The sequence below is a fragment of the Nuphar pumila genome, chromosome 14, assembly GCF_984573655.1.
Source record: "Nuphar pumila chromosome 14, dmNupPumi1.hap1.1, whole genome shotgun sequence".
NCBI lineage: Eukaryota > Viridiplantae > Streptophyta > Magnoliopsida > Nymphaeales > Nymphaeaceae > Nuphar > Nuphar pumila.
In genome coordinates this window covers 86,038,331-86,065,841 of record NC_143262.1, presented here as the reverse complement: position 1 = coordinate 86,065,841, position 27,511 = coordinate 86,038,331, and the positions used below count along the sequence as shown (strand labels likewise).

The 27,511-nt window shown below is 39.4% G+C and overlaps 2 protein-coding genes across 4 annotated transcripts; both read right to left on the bottom strand.

Annotated features, from left to right (window-relative positions):
• Positions 1 to 13,956: 13,956 nt before the first annotated feature.
• Positions 13,957 to 21,451, bottom strand: LOC149817230 (uncharacterized). 3 transcript variants are annotated; one of them, XM_089987971.1, is made up of 3 exons: positions 16,750 to 16,927; positions 16,544 to 16,673; positions 13,957 to 14,390 (listed from the first exon to the last, which is right to left on the bottom strand). In XM_089987971.1, the coding sequence occupies exons 1-3, from the start codon at positions 16,826 to 16,828 to the stop codon at positions 14,291 to 14,293; spliced, it is 309 nt and encodes a 102-aa protein (XP_089844097.1). In that variant the 5' UTR covers positions 16,829 to 16,927; the 3' UTR covers positions 13,957 to 14,290. The 3 variants fall into 3 exon arrangements, 2 of the variants coding, with proteins under 2 accessions (XP_089844097.1, XP_089844096.1); XR_016427741.1 differs by lacking the exons at positions 16,544 to 16,673; positions 16,750 to 16,927 and adding an exon at positions 21,430 to 21,451; XM_089987970.1 differs by lacking the exons at positions 16,544 to 16,673; positions 16,750 to 16,927 and adding an exon at positions 15,285 to 15,515.
• A 3,538-nt stretch (positions 21,452 to 24,989) lies between these two features.
• On the bottom strand, positions 24,990 to 27,207 carry XND1 (xylem NAC domain 1). Its single transcript, XM_089987919.1, has 3 exons — positions 27,036 to 27,207; positions 25,923 to 26,206; positions 24,990 to 25,367 (listed from the first exon to the last, which is right to left on the bottom strand). The coding sequence occupies exons 1-3, from the start codon at positions 27,193 to 27,195 to the stop codon at positions 25,191 to 25,193; spliced, it is 621 nt and encodes a 206-aa protein (XP_089844045.1). The 5' UTR covers positions 27,196 to 27,207; the 3' UTR covers positions 24,990 to 25,190.
• Between the last annotated feature and the right edge of the window lie 304 nt (positions 27,208 to 27,511).

The following is a 27,511-nucleotide window of genomic DNA, read 5'->3' as shown; positions in this document are numbered from 1 at the left end:
GCACGGAGCAAACGGATAGGACGATGGGAGCTAAACGACCAGGCACGGCGCCAATGGAGTGGACGATGGGAGCAAAACGGCCACGCACGGCCCTGAACAAGAAGACAACCACATCCACAGTACCAGGACTAGCGCTTAAGAGGTATATTTTTTGAAACGACTGAGCGGTTTAGTGAACATTTGCCTTTTCATGTCGTATTTGGACTAGTGTTGTTTACTGTAGACAATAATTTCAATGTCCAATCCTGAATACCACGCTCATGGTGCACTCAGTGCAACATCCACAGTCTCGGGTGGGCGGCAACGCCCTGACGAGTTCGTAGATGACATCGAGCAGATGCAAGATGAATTTGCAGATGGGAACACTATCAGTAATTTTGTAAGTATTTGTCCACTATCAATTTCTAGGTCATCGGTTTGCATGTTCTGAAGTTCGTAACTTTGTGCAACCAGACAATGTATGATTTTGTCAATTACATTCAGAGCAACCCAACGAGCAATACAGTACGCATCATCAGCCCGTATTTCATGGTATGTCTGGGCCGCTGTTGTTCTGTTTGCTTTCATGACGTACTCACGTTTCTTGGTGGTTAAACCTTGCTATTTCGTGCAACAAATGTACGTTCGGCGAAAGCCATACGGCATAAGATTCGAAGATGCACTACCTTGTTGGAACAGCGATGATGAGTGCATAGACATTTCGAAATTTGGAAAGGTAAGTGAACAAACCTCTTATCCAAGGTTTATTCGTAACATCCCCATCACGATAAGTCTCTGGAACGAAAAATGATTTTATCGATTCGCAGATTTTACTTCCTACACTCTGGCAACATCCAGACCATTGGGTCCTATACGAGATGAATTTTCAGCTAAAACAACTATGGTGCTACAACTCATTGGACTGCCACAGTGGCGTAGAACGCGATGCTATGTATTTGGTAAGCTTGTACCCAAAGGTGAAGTAGCTATTCGAGGTGGACCGGACTGTAATATATTATCCCTTTTTCACAGACGGGATTCCTTAACGGGCAAATGGGTGTCGACATTGGTGAGTGGATGTTGCTCTGTGCTGACGATGCTCCGTTACAAAGTAATGGGGTCGATTGTGGCATATTCGTAATGAAGCATATTGAAGCAATATACAATGGAGAAGAACCTTGTTTCCACGCTGTATGAGCTTCGTATCCGATGTTATTGGGTATTCCTGTTATATATTGGTTTCACATTACCTGTTTTGTTGCAGGAACATATGCCGGTAATACGCGACGAAATATGCGGAAAATTGATTGAGTTTAAAACGAACGACAGACAGAATAGTATAAAGTGAAACCTATCGATTGCTCTGTCTGTACAACCTAACGAGCCCCTCCATCACCGTTCTCGCCGTCCTCCTCGACAGCAACCCAGTCGGTGCAGTCGCGCTGAGGGTGGCCAGCAGGAGCTCCGCCAAGTCCTCTTCCTCTCCCTAGCGAGGTCTAAGCGGATTTGTCATTCCGGTGACGGGTGTTCATCTCGTTTCGGTGACGGGTGTTCTATGAAAAGTAAATTATATTCAGAAATAGTTTTGTGTTGTATACGCATAACCAATGCTGGTAAAGTTGTTCTTAAGCAATGAAGAATACTGTACGGCGAAAGATATTTCTAAATATCGCATTACGTGAACTTATCAATAAGAAAGGTCTGTTCTTAGAAATCGCTGTATTGATGAACCGACGGTAATGTACACCTAAGGCAATTTCTTGAGATGTACTTGTGGATTTATTTGAAACCCAAAGATTCGGTCCAATCGCATTGACTACGATTCAGAATAGCCCTCTGGCATGACATTGTTTTCATTAATGCGGAGTGCTTTTTTATTTAAGATTTGCTTATGGTTTAATGAAACTGACGTATATACTCGAAAACTGACGGAAGGTGATAGGACGTTTCATTAATATTTGAATGACACAACACACAGTTCCACTTTGCTTCGCGAATAAGGAACCGACATAATCGACAATTCCTGCATAAATGACTTATTCTTGAATCGAGTGCATAGGCGGCTTCGACGCAGTTGTCGTATCCGTCTATACCTTTTTCATAGGTCTGTAAGATCATAATTGAAGAAATCGTCATTTAAAATTCAAGCAATTTTCAAATGCTGGCACAGGTTTTCATGGTCGTAGCAGTGTAGTTTGACGTTAGACCACCAAGCGTATCGCTTTGTACTATTCGTAAAATACGAACGCAACATTAAAGCGATGTTTAAGCATACAACATTTCATAGCGATGTTGAATATTATCATTTCGAATATTAGAAGTCTTTGTTCATTGCACACATCGCAGTCTCACCCTGCGACTGTCAATCACGCGGGTTGAGCGCACATCTTTTATCAATTACAAGCCTTTTAGATCCTCGCCTCCGTCAGTTTCTCCTCCGAAATTAGAAAGGACATCAACTTTTTGCAGAGTTCTTCGCGGAATCCGGGTATATCAACCTGCAAAAATAGATTGTAAACTAGAAGCAATAGACATGCCCTTAATTCCCAATAACAGAGGCCAAGGAATGGCATACAGCGTCGAAACAGGGTTCTGCACCATTGTATATCGCTTCAATGTACTTCATTACAAATACACCGCAATCAACGTCATTATCTTGTAAAGGAGCATGGTATGCCGTGCGATAGATCCACTCGCTGACATCGACTCCCAAAATGGCTATGAGGAAACCGATCTGAGAATAATGCGACCGAAAGTAAATTCATGACCCCAGTACACTACACGATACTCATATAGATGGAATCTTATGAGATGGGAAATGTCTAGCCGTAAACCACTGTCAACTTCCAACGAATTGTAACACCATAGTTGTTTTTCGCGTAAATCCATCACGTATAAGACCCAATGCTTTTCAGACTGCCAGAGTGTAGGAATCAATATCTGCAAATAGATCGAAAAAATGTTGTTACCACTGTCACGCTGTAATATTGCACTGTAGGTTTGTTTGCTTACCTTTTCACTTGTCATAAGGTCTCTGCAGTGATTACCGTTAACCCAATAAGGTTTGTCGTCTTGAAATCCACTGGAGTATGGCAAGCAGCGTAATATACTCTGCAAACCGAAAGAAACATTGCTAACACCAACGTTAACATACGAATCAATTGGACTAAATCAATAATGAAAAGCAACATAAAATACAACCGATATACCATGAAATATGGGCTGACGATGCTCACAGTCTGGCTTGGTGCGTTGCTTTTAATATAATTTACGAAATCGGATATAGTCTGTTTGCAGCAAATATGGTGTTGTATTGATCATACGTACACATGGCTTATGTTTATAGACAACTACTACTAGTTTCATACTAACAAAATTATTGATCATGTTGCATTGTGCGAATTCACTGCGCATTCGGTTGATGTCCTCCAGGAGTGATTGACTAAGTTTTCGCCCAACTTCGTCGGTGGATGTTCGACTGAAATGAATGCGGACATTGCAACGACCGATATTTAAATTACATTATATAGTACACAAAAACAAATCGCAAAAAACGCATGAAAGAGACGGATTTTGCTGAACATGTAGACTATGTGTAGACAATATACCCATGATTCGCCATTGTTGGTCGTGTAGCTGTCTTCGTCTGCCTCACCGACTACAATTTTCTATGTTCGAGGGCGGATCTCCAGGTTTATGAAGGAACCGTCGGTTTGATTGTTGCTGGTTCATGAAGTAGAAGACAAACACACCTTCCAGTGCTTGTGCGACTATTTATGACCTAAAAGATGTACTGCTCAACCAACATGATCAATGAATACTGTACGACAACTCAAACATTTATGGGTATCCGTTGGAAAATACACATTGAGTAGCCTTTTATTTATAATATATGGATACAACTTTTCACAAGATAACAATAATGATTTCAAAAGGCAAGTGGAGGTGTCGGGAACGCGAAAGATTTGCTGGAGAAGAAGTTGACTGGAGGTGTATGGCGATTTGTGGTTATCGTTGAATAGCGATCTGTGGCATCGCAGCACAGTGATTGACAGTCCTACGCTGCGATGCCACACATCGCAGCACACTTGAACAATCCTTCGCATCACGCTAAGATTGACAGTCCAACAATAATCAACAACGTTCTACGCTGCGATGCCACATATCGCTATTCAACGATAACCACAAATCGCCATACAGTGATGTCATCATTCGCCTTCCTGCAGAAGCAAAAACCCGCTATCTATCGATTTTAACAAATTCAACCACGAACCGCAGGTCGTCAATGACAAACGACTATAAACTCTCAAAAAATCCGGCATTGTGGAGATCGGGTCATGCAAAGAGGCATGACAACTAAGTTAATAGCCCACACGAGATTTCTGTGTCCCAAACCTATCTGTCGACTGCATCATAGCCTGTCATGAAAGAGAAAATATTAGACACTGAATTAAGTTTCACAAGAAATGCATACCTCCTCGCAACATCAATTACATACCAAAAGCCTTGTAAAACTGTAGCGATCGTTGCCGGAAATCTGGTCGGGAGGAATGTAGGTTTGAACGTTTGCCGGTACTTCTGCAGGGTATTGCTGCATGATGGACATTACACGAGTTAGCTATTTGACAAGCTTCACGCAATGGGAAGCAATATAATGTTTTACATACCTGTTCATTCGAAGGGCTTTGTTGTTTTTTATTACAGGTTGGTTGTTTCTTAGTCATTTTCTTGCCAATCAATTCTAGTGCACCCTTTGCCCTCCGACGACTACGATCAGAGGCAGGTTTTCTTTTGATACCCTGCGCTTCATGAATATGTCCATAATAATCAACAACGTTCACTACTGACTTGTTGAAGATAATGTTTACGCTTCAGCGCAACTTCTCGGGAGTGTCAAGCGAGACATGATTTTGACCTACGTTGTTCGATCCCATTATCTTCGGCTGGTATTCATTCGCTGCAACAGACTTAATGTGAATTAACTCCACGTTTTCAAGTAACTCCGTTGCAGCTTTTCTCACACATGCATAGCCTTCTTCGCTTCTCGATGCCAAATCAGCAACATGCATGAATGACCTACACAGTTGTTGGTAACGGGAGGCTATGTGGCACTTCTCGTCAACACCAGATTTACTCGCATTGTCCATAACGAGCATTTCAATCTTTGCGCGTCTCGTCCATCTTCACATTACGTAAGACTCAAGTATTTCTTGTATCTTCTCTTGATTGAGTGCCTTTAATGCATGACAACATAGGATACCTTTGAATTCATACATTTTGCACGAACATTCTACCCTTCCGTTGTCGACATTGTACGTGACATGCGCTTCTTGCCTTTCCTGATGCTTTTCGCCCTGACAAAAAATATGGTATTTGTGCATATTCTCGGTTTGAACTAGTTCTTCTATTTTGCAATTCATGACATGCAACACCTCTTTCTTGATCCATTCAAATACAGTTAGTGTATACAGAGCTGCAGGTCGCATCAATATTTTCATGCCAAAAGTTAGAGGTCGTGTATTGAAGCATTTCACGTCTTGTTAAAGCTCATTCTGTCTTAGACTGTCTATAAATAATTCATATTGTTCCATGAAACAAAACATTGTTAAACATGAATACAGGGTTTTCTTCAGCGTGGCATGCATAGATTCCGCTCTTTGTGTGCTTATCATACCTGCACAAAAGTATTGTCTTCCATATGCCAATGCCCACTTCTCTTTTTCTGCATATAAATTTTGTAACCACAGACAGTCAGCAAGGTCGTATGTCTTAATCATTTTGTCCCAATATGACTTAAAGGTGACCTCGTCTACGCTATGAAGTACACACATTGTAAAATGTTTGTCAAACCCTGTATTCTGATTAAATATGTGTCCTATGTTCTTTGCTGCATTTTGAAAGATATGCCACAAACACAGGCGATGATGTACATCTGGCCACATATGAAGCACTGCAGCCGCAATTGCGTGATCACCATCTGTAAGTACAGTTTCAGGATGCTTCATGTTCATTGCCTGTGTAAATACTCTGAACAACCACTCAAAGGTTTCCTTGGTCTAGTCATACACAAAAGCACCGCCTAATATACAACTCTGTGCGTGATGGTTCACTCTCACAAACTGCGCAAATGGACACTGTTCAGTGTTAATCTTTACTGTAGTATCAAACACAAGCACATCATTGAAGCATTCATAATCTGATCTAGACCTTGAATCTGACCAAAACATATTCACGGCATATCCATCTGCGTCCACTTGCATTGCACTAAAGAAACCATGTTCATTGCTTGATTTATTCTGTAAGTAACGAACCAAACAACATGTTTCTCCGTTCTTCATGTTATCTATCCTCTTCCTGCTCAAGTGGTTTCTAAGATCCAAAGGTGTGAATGACACATTTTCGCGACCACCATCTATGCGGGTAAACAAATTGTATGTCTTCCTTGGTGCAATGCCGGCACTATCGGCTATTTCAGCCATTGCAGCATGAGCTACAGTTACTTTACGATGTGACCTTAGCATAGGAGTCATAAATGATGCAGATAAATCATGATTATGATCACTGATTAAAGTACGCACGACAAATTTCCCATTCGGATGTCTTCTCAAAACCAATCTCGCCTGACATCCACATCTTGATTCTGGCGTGCTCCTAGTTGGATTTCCCATTGATTTCTTCCAACCTTGCTTGGAACAGACATATGTCTTTCTAACCAAGACACCCTGTGCATTTTTTGACCAAGAAAACCTTCTCACACTGAAGCCAACTTTTAAGGCATAATCATTGTAAAATTTATATGCATCTTCTTCGTTATTAAAATGCATTCCTTCTACAGGAACATAGTCAAGTGCAATTCCATGTACATTCCTAGTTCCTACGGTTTTATTAAGTGTACTGACATCAAAATCAGGATCATTATTGAATTGCATTTCTTCTCCTGGAACATTGAAGTCAGATGTACTTCTGTGTACATTCCCGGTGCATACACTTTTATTATGTGTGCTGTCATGGTAGTCTACCTCATCATTGAATTGCATTTCTTCCACTGGAACATTCAAGTCAATAGTGGGTCTAATGCCTGCACCCTTCTTTTCATGTGCATCGTTAGTGCAGATGTTCAATTCTTCAGTTGGGTCATAAGTATAGATATTCAATTCTCCAGATCTTTCTATTGATTGAGCTACATCGTCTTTATTACAACCTGATGATAAGCTTAATAATGTTTTAAACAATATATCAATTTGTGTTTGCAGCAACATGGCAAACAAGTCGATATTATCTCACAAAAACGAGAGTCTATTACTAATACAGCGGTTTGAGATACAATGCATATGATGAGTGAATGTAGGATACATGATGGGGTAGAGGCCCTTCCTAGCATCTGCAAACAAGCATTCCTGTCAACAGGTCCCAGCGTCTTACAAATATCGATAAGTTTCCAACCTTCGTAAGAACAAGATCTACCTGCAATAACCAAACAAAGCCTTAATGACACACAAGACGACATGCCTTCTTCATCGATAGCATGATGCTGGGAAGCTACTCACGCCGCCTTGATGGAACTGGTTGGAATGTTTGTGCATCATTGCTTTCTTCCTTAATGCCTAACAACAACGATAAATAAAAGAAGACAGTGGAATGTTTTGTAAGCAATATATCAATTTTCGTTAGCAAGCGACATAGGTTTACTACGATTTAATCAGGATGCATATAAGAACGTCTACCACTAGGGTTACGCAAGTCAAAGCAACGATTTAATGAATGAAAGTATCAAAGCAAGTGCGGTTTGATGTTTGCTTATGCTGAGCATCAACGTGTCGCTTACCATGCCAATAAAATAAACATGTCGTACATGTGTGTTGACGATAACGCTCTCATAATATCCACGAGGCTCTAAAGCGAGTTCAATAGAAGTCGCTGAGAGAGCAACGATATGCATGCGAAAATCGCCCCGCCATGCGTGTCAAGATGTGTTTTTGCACCCAAACGTTTTCAAAGTCTGTGTACAAATATCTTACAAATACATATTACAAAACATATAATATCTTACAAAACGATATGTATAGCGATTTGTCATATATTGAAAATCGATACGGCAGTTCAGTATTTATAACTTATAACTCGACGATACAAAAACATACTATCTAAAAGGTCGATAAATATATCGCACAATAAATTACAAATCGATAAGGAAGAACTTGAACATAATAGCAAACAAATCGATATTAACTAACAAAAATGTATCTCACAAAAACGAGAGTCTGTTACTAATACAGCGGTTTGAGATACAATGCATATGATGAGTGACTGTAGGATACCTGATGGGGTAGAGGCCCTTCCTAGCATCTGCAAACAAGCGTTCTTGTCAACAGGTCCCAGCGTCTTACAAATATCGATAAGTTTCCAACCTTCGTAATAACAAGATCTACCTGCAATAACCAAACAATGCCTTAATGGCACACAAGACGACATGCCTTCTTCATCGATAGCATGATGAGATGAAAAGCTACTCACGGTGCCTTAATGGCACTGGTTGGAATGTTTGTGAATCATTGCTTTCTTCCATGATGCCTAACGACAGCAGAAATGAAGAGAAGACACTGGAATGTTTTGTAACACAAGGCAGGCACGAGAAGGCGACAGTGTGTTGTACAACAGGATAAAAAACAAGGCGGAAAGCTCGACTGGAGACGAAGGCAAAGTTTGCGTTGATAATGGGAGCAACTGTTACAGCAGATGGCGCAAGCGAACGTCTCCACTTTAAATGGTTAACATCAAACTTTCTGGATGGAGGACTTTTTTGTCCTTTTCCCCACCCGTCGTTTCACAACTTTTGAATGGAGGATATTTTTGTCATTTCCTCGAACCGTCATTTCAGGGCAAGAAAAGCAAGTAAGGGTGATTAAGTCTTTGCAACAGCACCAGAGTCCGATGCAAAGTTATGTCAACATACACGGGAATACGATCCCCATGTGCATGAATACGTGGCGCTCATTCGATCCCCCGAACACGGACGTGGGATTCAGTGAATCATCGGGGGCGAACATACACAACCCTCTCCACATCGAGTGTGTTGCCCTGCTCGAAGTGTCCATGTTACATAGGTAACGTAGTTTTTATAATTTTCTCAAACAATAACTTTTGCAATGCCATGAAAATAAGGTTACTGTTGTAAAGACTCTCTCTCTCTCTCTCAGGGATGTGATCAAACAATCTGTAAAAAGGCAAAATGAAAAGAGGGGTAAGAGAGAGACCCTGATTGGCCTGTTTCACATAGTCATTCACTTGAGCGATCCCTGTATCCCCACTCCTAAAGTTGCACTCTCTTAATTATTGAGTTGCACTCTCTTAATTATTGAGTGCTGAGGGAGATGGGACTAAAATCTCATTGAATCCAACCAAATTTGGACCTTATGCTGGTGCGGAGCAGATTCAGTGTTCCGCGCGTAGTGGCTGTCCTATTAAAAAGTCACGCCTCTATGTTGGTGTCTCTATGCAACTTTGATCAACTGCAGTCACTCTCATTGAAGGCAAAAGCAGCCATCTTCCAAAACTTTTGCAACTTTTCACATCCCTGTTCACAATGTACATTTATTCCTTTCCAAAATAGAAAAGTTGATGTTGACACTAATAATTTAGTTTGGACGTAGTAACCTATGATTTGTGCTTGGCACCCAGACTCTGTTGTTTCTACATTGACTAAGTAAATCCATGTTCAACTTTGTTTGCACCAGCCAGTAAAAGATACAACCACATTGATTTGGCTATTTCCATAAACATTTGTAACAAAAAGAGTTGAGTTAATTAATCATGCTTCACAAAATTCCTGGGCAAGGATTTTTCATTCTTTTTGGTTCTTGCTTATCTTCCTACCTATAACTTTGGGGCTCAGTGGAGCTTCCCCGTCCTCCTAGAGTTATCAGAGTTAAAATTGTGTAACTTGGTAAGCCAAGTGCAAGCTAGGTTCATCTAGTTTGGGGCACATTAAAGCCTCATCATATTCATAGAGTTTGTATCAAAGAGAAAATTTGTGAAACTTGTTGAGCCTAGTAGGTAATGATGTCAACTGGTTAGATGTTAATTATCCGATACAGGATAAGCTTTTTTTGCCTCTAGGGAAATGTTATCCACAAACTTATATGATAACTTGCTCTAGTATTTGTTGTATGTGTCAGCACCAGATAGAGTTGACACCAACTTCTTGAAAATAATCTCTCTAGCAGAAACCCTGGAGTTCAAGAACATGGACTCGGTTCATTAGTTGATCTGTTTCTAGTAGAAAAACCAGAGTTCCAAGGAGTTTGACATGTTTTACATGATTAATGATGCCACACAATGTTGTCAGTATCGGAATTGGACCTGTATCGTTTCACCAATGATTCAGGTGAATAGGCTAATACCGATTCTCGAGTGAATCGTTCTGAATCGGCCAAAAAATAATTAAAAAATAGTATGTATCAATCAGAACATGACATGTGTTAAAGTCATTAAAATAATATTAAATTTGTAATTTTAAGTTATTTTTACATTTATTAAAAATAACGAGGTCAGTATCGTATCAATTTTCTAGCGATGATACGTATCAGCCGATTCAGGCCAATACGCACCGATACTGACAACACTGCTGTACAGTGGATGAACAGGATTGGGTTGGTTGGAACCGAGTTTTTGAAGACCTGAATGCTGATAGTAAGGTCATCATGGAAAACAGAAGAGTGGATATCAACGTAAAAGCACGTAATTTTGTGGAAGGACGAGGCAATGCCAGGGACATTCCTGAAGCCTCAAAAAATATTTTGTCTGTATTGAACTGGACAGTACTGCTTACTTTTTCTCATATATTCAATAAACTGGCAGGGGTCTGTCTAACCCCAGTTTGCCTTTCAAAAATGAAAAAAGCCTTCATGTGATTATGGGCCAACTTGAAAACTAAAAGAGACCACACAAAGAAAAAGAAAAAAAAAAGGAGTTTAACTTCTTTAAATTATATGGTGCCATCGGTATTTGGACCCATATTCAAGTTTGTATTCCAACTTTATTAATTGCAATCACTATAACTGAACATGCCATCTTTCAGAGCTATGTGCAACTCCATCAAAGAATCCCAGGACAGAGTTTTTGTTCTTTAATGACGAGTAACTCTTGTCGAGCACCAGGTCACTTAATGGGGTCCACCTCCATGCAAGGTAAACCCAGGGCTATAGGTTGAGCAATCATAACTTTTAGCACTTTTCTTTTATCCAGGGCTACCTAACAGAGCAGCAGGTGATCCCTATGTTATGGTCGTGAGGAATCAACTCGGCATATCTTCTGCCCTTCACAAAAAAAAAAAGCTTTTGCGGCAACCTTGGAGAGACTTCAATTTGGCTCAGAATGAATTCTGTTCCCGAGTCAGGTCCTTATTTCTTAACAATTTCAGCTCCAGTTAGGATGGGAGTGTTGGAGTCACCCATAATGACTCTCTTAGAGGCGTTCTTATCGGATAAACCTTATCATTTGAAGAAAACAATTATCTTAACTATTTTTTAATGAAGGTTAATGTTATAAAAAAGGGTATTGATGAGAGATCTCAATGGTAGCAAGTGCAGAAGCTAATCAATATAGTTGATTATTCTAGGATTCAGATCTTGCTCATCGTCGCTGAAGGGCCGGTACTCCGGCCGAGGAGATGAACGTCTCAAAAGCGATAAATCAGGTTCACTCATCGGCCATCATCAGACGAACATGACCGATTCAAGTATATTTTGTCTCTCCTTTTGCGCAGGCACCAACATTGAGTTATGGGCCCACTCCCACACATTTTGTTGTGCGTGGGTGAGTGTAAGGCCTTCTAGCGTTCTTTGATTTCAGGCGCGCTGACCGCATGTCACCGTGAGGTGACATGGGTCACTAATTTTTGCGACAGACTGTTCTCATGGGGCGACAACCTTCACCGGCGACATAGCCAACCTATCTGGTTACCACCCATCATCGTGAGGCAACGTGGGTCGTCGGTCGACGGTGACTATCACCATGGGGTGACTGTCATTCCCGACAGCCGTATGTCAGTGGCGTGTGCAGTCCCGACGACCCTCTATAAAAAAAAAACAAAGGATCGGATGATTTTACCTGCGTCGTCAGGTTGCAGGGTAGTCTGCCAGATCTGGGCTCACTGCGGGTTGTCGCCAGAGGAAGAGATTGCTTTCATCGTCCGACGACATGCTGCCACTACAAGAAAAACACTAATTAGCGATAGACATTTGCGATGGATAAAATCCATCGCAAATTGGCGACAGATTAGCGAGAGAAAGATATTCATCGTTAAAATATCATTTATTTGCGATTTTAGCAACAAAAAATATTTTGTCGTTAATCTGTCGTCCATTTGCGATAGATTAACGATGAATTTTATTCTGACTCCATATCCATCGCAACTTAAAGACGGATCAGCGGCAAAACTATTCTATCGCTAAGTCATCGCCAAATAGCGACGACTAAGCGACGAAATTTGGCCATCACTAATCCGTCGCTAATTTTCCCGTAAATCCCTATTTTTTTCTCCTTTCTTTCTCTTTTCTGTTTCGTCTCCGTCGCGTTTTTCCGGCCCGCCTTCTGTCGACCTCTGGCTCACCTCCCGTTGCCCTCCAGCCCGCCTCCAGTCGCTCCCTAGCCCGTCTGGTATCGCCCCCCGCCTCGCCTTCCGTCGCCCCCTGGCCCGCCTTCTGTCCCCCCCCCCGGCCCAGCAATATCGTCGCTGACCCTCCTACCTAACTCATTGTTACCCCCTCCCTCTCCAGCAGCCTTGTCGACCCCCTTTCGCCAAGCACCCGGCCTAGGCCGACACCCCCCTCCGGACATCCTTTCCCCCTCTTTTCCACTCGTGTTCCAGACATCCCCGACGCCTTACCCCCGTCTTTGGCGACCTCGCAGGTAACCCCTCGGCCCATCTCCCTGTATTGTACTGTATATTTGTGCTTCACAGATACATTGTTGAGCTAATTGTGCGATGCTTAGTGCTAAGCATCGCATGTGGCTAAAAATGCAATGCAAACAGAAATAAGAAAAAATACAAAGGCATAAGCAATTTAAATCGGGTAAATACCCGTGGTAAGTGATGCAAACGCATCACATGTTATTTAATTTATTGGATACAACACTTTTTTGTTCACACACTCACTTAGTTATGGATATCTAGGACTGCTTTGATGAAGTTTGGAGATTATGCTGAGCATGATTTTAATGTATGAGAATAAAAGTGTTTTTATTTTTGGAGTACAGATTACATGCTCAGCATGGTAGTAGTTAGTGGGTTATTGGAATGTGTTTGTTGTAGGTACATGTTTGATATATGTTTTGATATAAATGATTTGAATGTATTGCAATGTTTGATGTGTCTGTATCCATGCTTGCACAAAGTTATTTTTCATTTGATTATGTCTTCCATGTAAAATTGTATCCTGATAACATGCTTCAAATAAATGTATCATTTTATGAAATATGATTTCATATTTCTAAATATTTTCGTGTTGTATATAAATATGATGTGATAGTGTTACACACAAAAATTTACGCATTCAAAAAATTGCTCACAAACAATCATCAAACAAGAATTAATAGATAAATTAGATATTTTTTTATCATATGATTATTAAGATTCTCTTTTAATTGATGATGATAATATCTATAATATTATAGGACAAAATGGCTGCAAACCGTGAATGGTTCGGTAAAATAAGTTTTTGTTAAGTGCAGACGATTTGATCTGGAGTTGCAAAGAAAACTTTCACATCTCACTACAACAAAGCAGTAGATTAGCGACAACCACATTCCGTCGCTAATCCGTCGCTAACCATGTTAGCGACGGATTAGCGACAACGCGGCGACAGTATGCTTACGTCGCGAATATTTCGACGCTAACTGGCGACGGAATAATTCCGTCGCCAAGTCCGTCGCTAATTGCGACGGAATAACGAGCGCTATATTCCGTCGCCAATCCGCCGGTACTAAACGGCGACCACGGCGTGGCGACGGATTTAATTCCGTCGCTAAGCCGTCGCTAGATTAATATGAATAGCGACGGAATCATCCGTCGCTAATCCGTCGCAAAAACGAAAAAAATAAAAAAAAAATTATTTAAAAATTAATTACCGAGAACTGTACAATTTATATTTCCTGTACAATTTATATTTCCTGTAAATAAAAAACAAACCACACAAAAAAATTCATATAACAAGTATCTATAATAATTAATCGTTCCACCTTAAAACTAAGAAGTTTAATTATTTACAATTCAACAATTACAATTAAGAAAAATAAAAAAAATAGAACTTCTTCAACACAGTCCTCTAATCATCGCCAAGATTTTGTGCGTCTTCTTGTTCATTGTCTTTATCTGTCCCTTCAGCTCCACTACCCTGATTATCGCTAGCAGCCTACACAAGAAAAGAACAGTCAGTATTGATAAACAAAATATAATGAAATAAATTACACACTATATGTGATTCTATCATGTGCTCATGTGTGATCTAAGGCAATAAAAAAACTCTATATGTGATTCTATCATGCTCATATGTGTGCTAAGGCAGTCAAAAAATTGAATATGTGATTATAGCATGTTCATATGTGTTCTAAGGCATATAAAAAAACTCTATATGTGATTCTACCATGCTCAGATGTGCTTTAAGGCAGGCAAAAAACTATATATGTGATTCGATCATGCTCGTATGTGTGCTAAGGCAGTAAAAAAATTGAATATGTGAATATAGCATGCTCATATGTGCTCTAAGGCAGGCAAAGCCAAAAATTTTATATGTGATTCTATCATAAATGATATATAACATGTTCATATGTGTTCTAAGGCAGTTAAAAAACTCTATATGTTATTATAGCATGTTCATATGTGTGCTAAGGCAGTCAAAAAACAGAATATGTGATTATAATATGCTCATATGTGTTCTTAGGCAATAAAAAAACTGAATATGTGATTATAGCATGCTTATGTGTTCTAATGCAATCAAAAAAACTTTATATGTGATTCTATCATGCTCATATGTGCTCTAAGACAGACAAAAAGTTAAATATATATATATATATATATATATATATATATATATATATATATATATATATATATATATATATATATATATATATATATATATGTGATTCTATCATGCTCATATGTGTGCTAAGGCAGTAAAAAAATTGAATATGTGATTATAGCATGTTCATATGTGTTCTAAGGCATCTAGAAAAACTCTATATGTGATTCTACCATGCTCAGATGTGCTTTAAGACAGTAAAAAAAACTATATATGTGATTATACCTGAGAGGGACCTGAAATCGAAGATCCCCTATCCTGAACAGCGGCCTTGATCTCATTTCGGAGAAAGGGGGCGACGGTGTATTGGAAGTAGTTATTCAGTGATTCATTAATGATCTCGCGTACATCATCACCGAAAAGAATAGTCGGCTGCTTGGAGCTTATGTCGGCGCAAGAAGTTGGTGAGCCGTAACTGGAAGAACCAATAACTGGTGAAGTATTCATATTACTCCCAAACCCGAACACGCGACCTTTTTTGGGTTCACCTGCTGCAGTCACCCATGCTGTAGGATCAAATGATGGATGCTGAGTAGCGTCTTCGCCATATCGCTCTACCATTTGTTGCTCATATGCCTCCTACAAAATAATGTTTAAAGTATTCATTAATAATTAATGATAACATTATGATGACTTGCATATATATTGCAATGATTATTAATAGAATTAATACATATCGTTGTCGTTCTCGCCTTCTCTGATACGAAGACTCCCGTGGTCTTCTGTTTATGTGTTTCTACAAACACATCCTTATATGGTACACTGCCTCCTTTTTCTGCTTCCTGCGAAGTTAAATGACAAAAGATTTAGTACACAAATTTGTAACAATACTTATAAAATTAATATTATATATTGATGAGTTACCATTTTCTTTAGGTGGCTCCCAAATGTCTTAGATCCACCTGTGTGTAGATGGGCTTCGGGCATCTTCGATCGATTTTGTGAAGCCTTCGCAGAGCGATTTTTAAATGCATCTCCCGCCCACATATCGCACATTTCATCCCAGTAATCTCTCCTGATAGTAATAGGACCATGGCCCTTCCACAGTAATAGATCATCTACTACGCCAGATGCTTTTTTTGCTGCAGTCTTCATAGTGTGCAGCATGTCTGCAAATCGATTGGCAGCCACCTTCTGCCACACCTTCCTTGCATCATTTTCTTCCACCGTAGTTGCAAAGCGATTCGAAGCCTACAAATATTTTCAAAAAGTTAGTAGACATTGCTTAAATAAATTAAATATGAAACACATTAACTATGAGGAACAACTGTATACCATGAATGAGGACCACAATCTGTCTAATACCTCCTTTGGGTACTCTTTCCATTGAGCAACTGGTCCTGGTAGATGTTGAAGAAGTGAATTCCTAATCTCCCATACTACTTCTTGTGGCTCAAACCTCGTGCTGCACATGAATTGTTACACAGTAAATATTAATATAAAATATTTAAAAGATATGCAATAATTGAAAACAAAATACTTACGGTCGATTATCGATATACACTATTCGAATGAGTCTTCTTGTGCCAGCCTGAGAAGACCCTGTTTCCTGTGTTGGCTGTTGACTTGTGCGATCAACTGGTGTAGGTGGGTCGTGTACAGGCGCAACATCATCTGTAAAAAAATACACACCAAGTTCTCAGAATGTGCATTTGAACTAATAAAGCATCTAATTAGTTATATGATATACCTATCACAGGAGCCCGTGAAGATGAAGGTTGAGCCTGGCTACTACTGGATGAGCGACCACTATAACCTCCACGAACCATATTCTAACAAATAACATATGTCATACAATACATTCAAATAATTCACATCAAGTATTACAATGCATTCAAGTCATTCACATCAAGCATTGCAATGCATTCAAATAATTCAAATCATTGACATCAAGTATTGCACTAATTCAAATCATTCGTTAATTGCATAAATTATAATATATTCAGATAATTGAAATCATTCACATCAAGTATTACAATGCATTCGAATCATTCGTATCAAGTATTACAATACATTGAAATAAAATTTTTAATCATTCACACCAAGTATTGCAATACAACTCACATCAAGTATTACAATGCATTTAAATAGAGGTTTGTAGTATAAGATTTTGCTCACTAGCTTGAGAATTCTTCCTCGTCACTAGTTTGACTTTCTTCTTCTTCTTCTTCTTCTTCATTGTTTGCCCATCCACTTGGTACATCATTTGGATCACATTCCTCTATGAATGTTTCATCAGCCAATGGAGATATGACATGCATATCATGCGCAACATCGTGATCATAAGCGAAGTCACAGACATCATCTGATTGATGGTAATCACTGTCTTCAGCTAACTCATCTTCTTGTAACTGATCATACTCGGGGTATAGTTTGGATTTCACCTTGCAAACTGCCCACCATTCATTTCTATCTGACTTTTTTATACTCGGATATGAAGTATAATAAACTTGTTGAGCTTGCGAGGCTAATATGAATGGTTCATATGTTCCAAACTTGGATTTATGATTTACCTCCACAATGCCTGAAGCTTTGTCGAGTCTTGTTGCAGTTGGATCAAACCAATGACACTTGAATACCGTAACCCTGTTATTCATGCCTAAGTAAGTCAACTCCATTATTTCCTCTATAACACCGTAGTAATCATGTTCATTTTCACCGTAGCTGCTACCCTTGACACACACGCCACTATTTATCGTTGATTTGTTTATACCGTAGTCTTTTGTATGGAATCGATAACCATTTACGATATACCGGTTGTAGCATTGCACAACTTTGGTCGGACCATTTTCTAAATCACATATTCCTTGATCTTTAACATCACCATGGCGAACCTATGCACAGACATAAACAATTATTGTGATCACGATCAATTAAGTAACTTAGTGTTGTTTATAAGTACAAAATTTATGTTAGCTTCTTTACCAACTATTTCAACCACTCCACAAACTTAGTTTCACGTTCTTGTTGTACTTCTGCATTAGTGAGATGTGAAACTTTGCTTTGCAACTCCAGATCAAATCGTCTGCAAACCACAAATACTTATATTACCGAGCCATGTATCCACATATAGAACATAAAAGGATTTATAATTGAGTTGCATATACATATACTTACTCGATGTATGGGTCGATCGCTGAACAATTAAAAAGAATATAGATGTGTGCTGCATCTTGCTCTCGATCTGTCAATAGCCTTGATCGGCAACTACCAAATGCATGCCCAAGTCGTTGAAATATCGACAGCTTGTCAGCTACAGTTACTTGTTCTCCATCATCGTTACGGGGCGGGCATGTGTAACGTGTTGAAATATGAGGTTCGAAGTACATAGATGAGAAATTTGAAATCTCTTCTAAAGTGTACGCCTCACAAATAGCGCCTTCTACTCTTGCTTTATTACGAACCTTTTTTTTTAGGTCGAACATGCATCTGACAAGAATATACATTTCAAATTTTAAATATCTGTCATTAAAGAGACAAATATAAAAAAACATATATCTTTCAAATGGGTACATCCATCGATATTGCACAAGGCCACCAACCCTTAGTTCATATGGCAAATGTATGATCAAATGTTCCATAACATCGAAAAATGCTGGCGTAAATATCTTTTCTAACAGACAAACAGTGGTGATGACAGAGTCCTCGAGATTCTTTACATCTGATACAATGACCTCCGATGCGCACAATATTCTGAAAAATCCGCTCAACTCAGACAATACCCCCCATATAGGTTTGTCTAACATATCATGGAATGCTAGGGGTATCAATCGTTGCATAAAGATATGACAATCATGGCTCTTCAACCCATATAACTGTCCATCGTCAATCTTCACAGCCCGAGCAATGTTAGAGACATATCCATCTGGAAATCTCAGTTGTCTCAACCATTGACATATATGTTTTATTTGATCAGGTCCGAGCACGTACTTCGCCTTTGGTTTCAGTACTTTGCCATTATACTCTTTGAGTTCCAATTCTGGTCTTTTACATATTAATTTTAAATCCATACGGGCCTTCGGATTATCCTTCGTTTTTCCTTTAATATTCATTACTGTATTGAACACATTATCAAACACATTTTTCTCTACATGCATCACATCCAAATTATGTCGTATCAATAGGGTCGGCCAATACGGTAGTTCCCAAAAAATAGATTTTTTCGTCCAATTGTGTTCCTTCCCAAATCCACGGAAGGGTGTAGGACTGCGGGCATCTGTTAATACATCTGGAAAGTATCGCAATCTTCTTAAAATCTCTATGCCAGACAATCTTGAGGATGGACCTTCCATTTCAGTTGTGCCTGCTGTAAATGCATTCTTTTGACGTCGGAACGGATGATCGCTGGGTAGAAATCAACGATGGCAATCAAACCAGCAAGGCTTCCTTCCATGCCTCAATCTAAAAGCTTTGGAATCCTCCATGCAGTACGGACAAGCCAACCTCCCATGTGTGCTCCAACAGGATAACATACCATATGCAGGGAAGTCACTGATTGTCCATAGAACAGCGGCCTTCATGTTGAAATTTTGTTTTTTGTGGGCATCATACGTGGTAACACCGTCATCCCACAGTACTTTTAATTCATCAATCAATGGCCTTAGATATACATCAAGATTTTGGCCAGGTGAGGTCGGACCAGGGATCAACAGAGACAAGAAAAGATTTGGACGTTTCATACACAAGCTTGGTGGAAGGTTGTATGGAGTTACAAATACTGGCCAGCATGAGTATGGAGTTGATCTACCCCCAAATGGATTAAATCCATCTGTACATAGACCGAGTCTAACATTTCGCACTTCCATTGCGAAGTTCTGATGAGTACGATCAAAGTGCTTCCAAGCTTCAGCGTCAACAGGATGCGTGATCTTGTTTTCATCGTGTCGAACTTTATTTGCATGCCATCTCATGTGTTTAGCTGTCTTTGAAGACATATACAATCGCTGCAATCTAGGAGTGATAGGAAAGTAGCGGAGCGACTTGTATGAAACTTCCTTTGATCTCGTGCTACCATTGCCTCTTGTCTTTGGCTTGAACCGAGGATGCCCACATGACGGGCATGATATGTCGTTTTCCTGCTCCTTGAAATACAACATGCAGTGATTTGGACAAGCATCAATCTTTTTGTAACCCATACCTCGAGCGTTGACCATAACTTTCGCACGATAGAAATTTTGTGGCAATTTCTCATCTTTAGGCAACATACTCTTCACAATCATGCACAAACGGTCAAAACATGATTGACTCAAATTATACTCGGACTTCAAATTCATTAGTTGAAGAACTGCAGACAAGATAGTGTGACTCTCACAACCGTTCCAAAGTGGCTCATCAGCATCTTTAAGTAAATCATAAAATCTACTAGCTGCATCGTTTGGTGATTCTTCATCTACGACAGTTCTTATATCACTAGAACTCATAGCAGAACCCAGTTCTGTTCCTGCAGCATCAAATATCAAATTCGTATATGGATTATCGTGCATCACATTCACCCGTGCATCAAAATCGTTTCTAAATTCTTCTCCATGAAACGCCCAGTTCTGATAATCACTCACAAAACCCTTCCTGTATAGGTGATGTCTAATGCCATGAGGTTCTACAAATCGATTATTCTTACAAATCTTGCAGGGACACCTAATCCGACCTGTGGGATCTACCGTACTGACACTCGCCGTTGCAAATTCAATAAAACTATCGACACCATCCATATATTCATGCGATAACTCATTGTCCACTATCCTACGGTACATCCATTCACGGTTTGCAGTCATTCTGTCGTATGATGTTACGAATAGTATCCTAACGAATTAAGAAAAAAACAATCAGAATGCGACGATGAAGAAAATATCAAATTTATCATGCAATATACTATGTCAAACAATAACAAGAATTTTGATGCATGCATTGATAACTTAATATTTTCATGTGCAAACTATTAATGACATGATACAATCATTTGAAGCATGCTTTTATTATAAAATTTCACATGGAAGTCAAAATCAAATTGAAAGTAACTACATGCAAGCATGGATACAATTACATCAAACATTGCAATACATCATAATCATTCATATCAAATAAATGGCAAACATGTACCTGCAACAAACACACTTCAATATCTCACTAACTACTACCATGCTTAGCATGGACTCCGTACTCCAAAAATAAGAAGACTTCCATATTTCTACATTAAAATCATGCTCAGCATGATCTCCGAACTCCAACAAAGCAGTCCTAGATATCAACAACTAAGTGAGTGTGTGAACAATAAAGTGTTGCATTCAATAAATTAAATAACATGTGATACGTTTGCATCACTTACTCACCACGGGTATTTACCCGATTTGCATTGTTTTTGTCATTTACTTACCACAGGTGGCCGAGCACGAGTTGGTTCCGTTGAAAAATCTGCACAAAAACAAAACAAATTAAGTAACAAACTAACTAATCATGAAACAAGATGAAACACTAACTAAAAAAATTAAAACAAATTAAAACAACTCTAACTAATTGAAAGAAGAGAAAAGAAAAATAGTATATATGTTAAGCCAAATCTAACTAGAAGATGCTAATTTAACAAACCAGCTATAACATGTTGAACCAGTCGACTAACATAAAGTCATAGACAATTTCTAATCTGAACTACTTAGCAAAGGAATAGTAAATCAATCAATTAGTTTACTAGAAAAGATGTGAACTCCGTTTAACCACCACTATCATAAAGAATTCAAATAGCCCTAATCTAACTAACTGATTGTTAGAACATTAAATACCAATCTATCTAAGAAAAATATAATTATAAAAGACTAATAGATTGAAATACTCTAACTAACCAGATTTCAAGAAAACAAATTGAAGTAAAACTAACTATCAGTAGACATTAACAAACTAACAAATTGATAAAAATTTATGAACTACTCTAACTAGAACAAACTAACAAATTGATAAAAATTTATGAAATACTCTAACTAACCACAATTGATTAAATCTCAACCTAGCCAGTTGATTTCGATTTGATTTTTTTTTTATAATTAAATTTTTTTTTGAATTTTAAATCTCAACCTAGCCAGTTAAACCACCTGCCTTTCCGGCAGGGAAGGGGGTTAAACCCCCTGCCGGAAAGGCAGTTCCGGCATGGGGGGTTGACCCCCTGCCGTGCCTTTACGGCAGGGGGGGTCGACCCCCTGCGTTTTCGGCAGGGGGTCGACCACCCATGCCTTTCCGGCAGGGGGTCGACCACCCCTACCGGAAACGCAGGGGGTCGACCCCCCATGCCTTTCCGGTAGGGGGTCGACACCCCCTGCCGGAAAGCACGGGGAGCGGCGGCTGGCGAGGTCGCCGGTGGCCGGCGCAGTCGACAGCAGAGAGGGGGAGACCTGGAGCGAAGCTCGGGGGCCACTGGGTCGCCGGAACTCAGAGCGGAGGCGAAGAGGTGGCTGCAGGGAGGATCGTCGGTCGTCGGCGGCTGAGGACGCCGGTTGCGAGTCGCCGGCGAAGGGGAGACAACACCTCCCGGCAGCAGCCACAGAGGAACAGCAGGGAGGAGGAAGAGGTCGGCGGCGGGTCGCCGGTGCTCGGAGTCCCTGGCGCAGCCGCTAGCCAAGCAGGGAGGTCGGCAGCGAGGATCGTCGGCGAGGCGGCGGCGGCGGCGGCCGGACGGTGGCGAGAGCCGACGGGCGGCGGGAGGGAGAGGGCGGCGGGCGGGAGCAATACAGCGAAACAGGAAAAAGAGAAAGAGGGATGGGATTAGGGATTTACGCGATATTTAGCGACGGCTTAGCGACGGAAACATTCCGTCGCTAAGCCGTCGCTAAATCAAAATACAAAAACCGCGACGAAATATATATTGTCACTAATCCGTCGCTAATTAGCGACGGATTAGCGACGATAGAGTTCCCTCTTTAAATCCATCGCTAAAATGGTGTTCTTGTAATAAAAAGTAGCGACAAAAAATTTAGTCGCTAATCCGTCGCTAAGTAGCGACAGATTAGGGATAAAATTTGTTTCTTCGCTAATCCGTCGCGAATTAGCGACAGATTCTATCTCTAGCTAATCTGTCGCTAATTAGCGACGGAAAAAATCCGTCGCTAATTTCCGTCGCTAATTAACAATTTTCTTGTAGTGTCTCACTGATGCAGAAGTACAGAAAGAATGTGAAAATAAGTTTATGGCATGGTTGAAAGAGTTGGTAAAGACGATTGTATACATTCTTTCCCTGTAAACAACAATAAGATACTTAATTGATCATGATCACAATCATTGTTTATGCTTGTAGGTCCGCCATGGTGATGTTAAAGATCAAGGAATATGTGATTTACAAAATGGTTTGTTCAAAGTTGTGCAATGTTACAACGGGTACATCATAAATGGTTATCGATTCCATACAAAAGACTACAGTGTCAACAAGTCAACAATGAAAAGTTGCGTGTGCGTTAAGGGTACCGGCTACGGTGAAAATGAACATGACCACTACGATGTTATAGAAGAAATAATGGAGTTGACTTACTTAGGCACAAATAATAGCTTAACTTTATTCAAGTGTCATTGGTTTGATCACACATCAACAAGAGTCGACAAAGCCTCCGGCATTATAGAGGTGAATCATAAATCAAGGTTTGGAACATATGAATCATTCATATTAGCCTCGCAAGCTCAACAAGTTTACTATATTTTATATCCGAGTACAAGAAAGTCAGATAAAAATAAATGATGAGCAATTTGTAAGGTGAAGTCTAAACTATACCTCAAGTATGATCAATTGCAGGAAAACAAGATTGCTAAAGAAGGTAATTACTATCAATCAAATAATATGTATGACTTCTTTTATGATCACAATATCGCATATGGTATACACAAAATTAATTAAATAATTAAATAAAAGATCCACCAAACTAATCACCTATACACCAAAACTATGTTGTAAGATAAAATGCCAAAATAAGTGTTAAACTAAGAAGGGCAGATCATGTCATGCTGAACATGAGCCTTTTTTCTCATGCCGCCATCGCCTATTTGCATTTTAAAAAGCTCAAAAGTCAACAAAACCACGTGGCATTCATCCAAAATGCAAAAGGCCAATGTCGGCATGAGCAAAAACGCTCAGTTCAGCATGACCTGATCTGCCCCCCTTAGTTTTAACACTTATTTTGGCATTTTATCTTACAACATAGTTTTGGTGCACAGGTGATTAGTCTGATGGATGTTTTATTTGATTATTTAATTAATTTTGTGTATACTTAATGAAAACTTATTGTCAAAAACAAAAAAAAAGACCACGAAACTTTTTTAAAATTTTTTGCTCGAAAAAAAACATAAGGGTGTAAACCAATCCATTGTCCATTTTTTTATTATATATTCGAAAAGAAACCACAGATATGGTTTGGACATCTTGAATATGTACGAGAGGTGACACGTTAACCGTGGTCCTGTTTCGGTGTCTAGTGTAAAACTCCTTGCCTCTGGGGGTTCCCCCTCCCTGCCTACCATGAATGTCTTTCATTTTTTTTTAAAGAATTAAAATCTCCCAGAGGTGCCTTGGATACCGTTTATCCTACCCAACACCGCCATTTTTTCTTGGTTTTCAGCCGTTCATTTTTTGTGCTTTAGATGCCATTCATCTGCATGCTATGAATGCCTGTGAAAAAATTGTGGGGGCTCATCGTAGAGATAAACTATCCAACCATGGTGTTTGGATTGCTGTTTATCACATGGATGAACGGCATCCAAGGCATTGGCGGTAATCCTAGATGCCGTTCATCCGTGAGAGAGAGGTGCCTCTAACCTGACCCTGTCTCATTGTCTATATGAAAAAACACACAAAAAAATGTAACGAGTGTGCATTTGCATTAGTCATGCACGACAGTATGTGCGTACGCTAGCACCATGCTGAAAAAATAAAAAAATGACAGTTTGGCTCAAGTACCACCATCATCAATACATGGGAAAGTTGGCTAATCACAAGCACACCAAAGAGTGCTGGTTGGGCTCCACCCTCACCACGCAGGGACATGTTTTTACTATAAAAGCAAAGGAAAATATTCTTGGCCATATCAGCATATTTTCCATTGCATTCTCAATTACAACTCACAATACAAAAGCAACAAAAAAGGAAAAAGCGAGAGACAGGAATTGCTAGGGAAAGAATCTTTTATTGGAGTTACTTGGTGAAGTTATTTCATCCAAGTCATCCAAGGAAAAAAATATCTCATCTAGACATGAAAGCTCTCTTCCATCATCATCATCACCATAACTGGACTCAGAATCAAAGTCCCTCTCTTGAATTCTGCATAGGACCCAATCACCTAACACCTGCAATTGTTATTTATTCTTTTAGAGAGAGAGAGAGTACTGCTAGGGAAAGAATCTTTTATTGGAGTAACTTGGTGAACTTATTTCATCCAAGTCATTCAAACGAAAAAAGATCTCATCTAGCACCATAACTGGACACAGAATCAAAGTCCTCTTGAATTTTCTACGTAGGACCCAATCTCCTGGATCATGTGTTTGAACGTTAGGTGCTTGCGATACGTGCTTGATGGGTCTTTCTGTTCTTTCGGTATTTTTTTTTGCAGTTCCGACCCCATAAATGTGTTGGGCATGGTCGATTTAAGAGAAATCCACACCTGGATCATGTGTTTTCGATGAAAAAATGATATTTGGAGCCTCAAAAATTTACAAAGATTTTAAAAGGTTTGATTTTCTGAACCTTATAAAAAACCCATACATAAATCACATATTTAGGGTCAGAATTTAAAAATTAAACTAAAAAAACCTGAAAAACCCATCAAGCACCTATTGCAAGCACCTACCCTCTACTCCCTGCAATTGTTATCTATTCTTTTATAGAGAGAGAGAAAGACTCACAGCTTTTGAAGCCCCACGCTTCCTAGAAACTTTGGTTGCGGAGTCCAAGAGGCTATACTCATCCATTGCCCAATTGGTCTTAGTCCCATTGGGAGGCTTTCCAATGTAAAAAACTAGAGACCTCTTGCACCCAACAACTTTGCTTCCATTTGATATGGACTCATTGATGCCTGTGACCCTCCAATGTCCTGATGCAGCAGGAACGTACTCTATAGAGTTCTTTCTCTGGTTTCTTAGCCTTTGGCTATAGAAATACCACTCTTTATTGCCACCCAAAGTCTTACCTGAGCAAACACATGTGAAATATGTTATACAATGATCATTGGGTAATGATCATAGAGTAATTTTTATCACTTGGGCAACTTGTATTTGTAACCATCCTCTGAGTTCCGACTCTTGCCCATCATGTTGGTAAATGCCAGTGCAATTCCAAAATTTGTTTCTCTGATTTATTTGTATCCAAAAGAATGAAGAATCAGAAGAATACTGATATACCAGCTAACCTGCCAATCTTAATTTCTTATTTACTATTTGAGATTATATTACTTTAAAACCTATACCACAAACATGAAACATCCAAAATGCCAATAACAACATTTTACATAATTAAGATCTAAAATACTTTATAGAGACTATTTATATGCAGGGAGGGTTTTTACACATGCGAGAGAGAAATAGAGAGAGAGAGAGGTCGTATTTCCCATGGGTGATAGTTATAGAGATCTATATCCAAACCATAGTGACAAAAGTAAAAAAACGGCAAAAATCTGGGGAGTCAAAAACTCGGCAGATTTAGAAAATTTTCATAAATCTTGCATTTTTTTCGGCAAAATCTCGGCAATAAAAAATATATTTTATAAGAAAATATAAATAAAATACATTTAAAAATAAAAATCTCGTGATAAATAATATCTGCTAAAATGGTAAATATCGCGATATTTGTCACGGTTTGAAAATCTCGCGAGAAATTGCCGTTTTAAACTTTCAAGCAATTTCTCGCAAGATCGCGATATTTGTTACAGAGATCCAAATGAGAGAGAGATCGCATTTCCCATGGGTGATAGTTATAGAGATCTATCTCCAAACGAGAGAGAGAGAGAGAGAGAGAGAGACCTGGTAGTTCCCATGGGTGATAGTTATAGAGATCAATCTCCTCAATAATGTCTGGGTAACAAGGAATAAGCATGACTTTCCTGTAGAGATATTGAAGAACGAGCTCTTTGTCTGTTGGATAGAACTTGAAGCCTGGAGGAAGGTTGATATTGGCTGCCATCTTTCTTCTCCCCCTTAGTCTTCAATTGGTGTTTGTGTTCTTGGGATCCTCTTCTTTATATAGAAACAAATGAAGGAGACAGTAGAGACTAAGAATCCAAGGTGGTGGTCTATTTGGTTGTTGGGGGATCAAAGAGGGACAGGTAACGACGGAACAGCATATTTTTGTAAAGGAAAAAAAGAATTTTAAATTCAATGAGAGATTTGAAAATGTCACCGTCCACTTGGTATTTGTTATCTTATACTTTTTCTCATAAACTAAAGATATAAAGATGTCATACTTATTCATAATCAAAATCATATGGTCAATCCCCAAA

Bases quoted from the DNA above. Each gene is read 5' to 3' on its own strand.
- LOC149817230 (XM_089987971.1), bottom strand. From the start codon at position 16,828: ATGGTTCGTGGAGGTTATAGTGGTCGCTCATCCAGTAGTAGCCAGGCT. The intron at 16,674-16,749 runs GTATATCATATA...ATTTTTTTACAG, and splicing joins TTCACGGGCTCCTGTGATAG to ATGATGTTGCGCCTGTACAC. The intron at 14,391-16,543 runs GTAAGTATTTTG...TTTCTTGTGTAG, and splicing joins GTGTATATCGATAATCGACC to GCTGCTAGCGATAATCAGGG.
- XND1 (XM_089987919.1), bottom strand. From the start codon at position 27,195: ATGGCAGCCAATATCAACCTTCCTCCAGGCTTCAAGTTCTATCCAACA. The intron at 26,207-27,035 runs GTCTCTCTCTCT...GTGTTTGCTCAG, and splicing joins TCACCCATGGGAACTACCAG to GTAAGACTTTGGGTGGCAAT. The intron at 25,368-25,922 runs GTGAGTCTTTCT...TAACAATTGCAG, and splicing joins AGCGTGGGGCTTCAAAAGCT to GTGTTAGGTGATTGGGTCCT.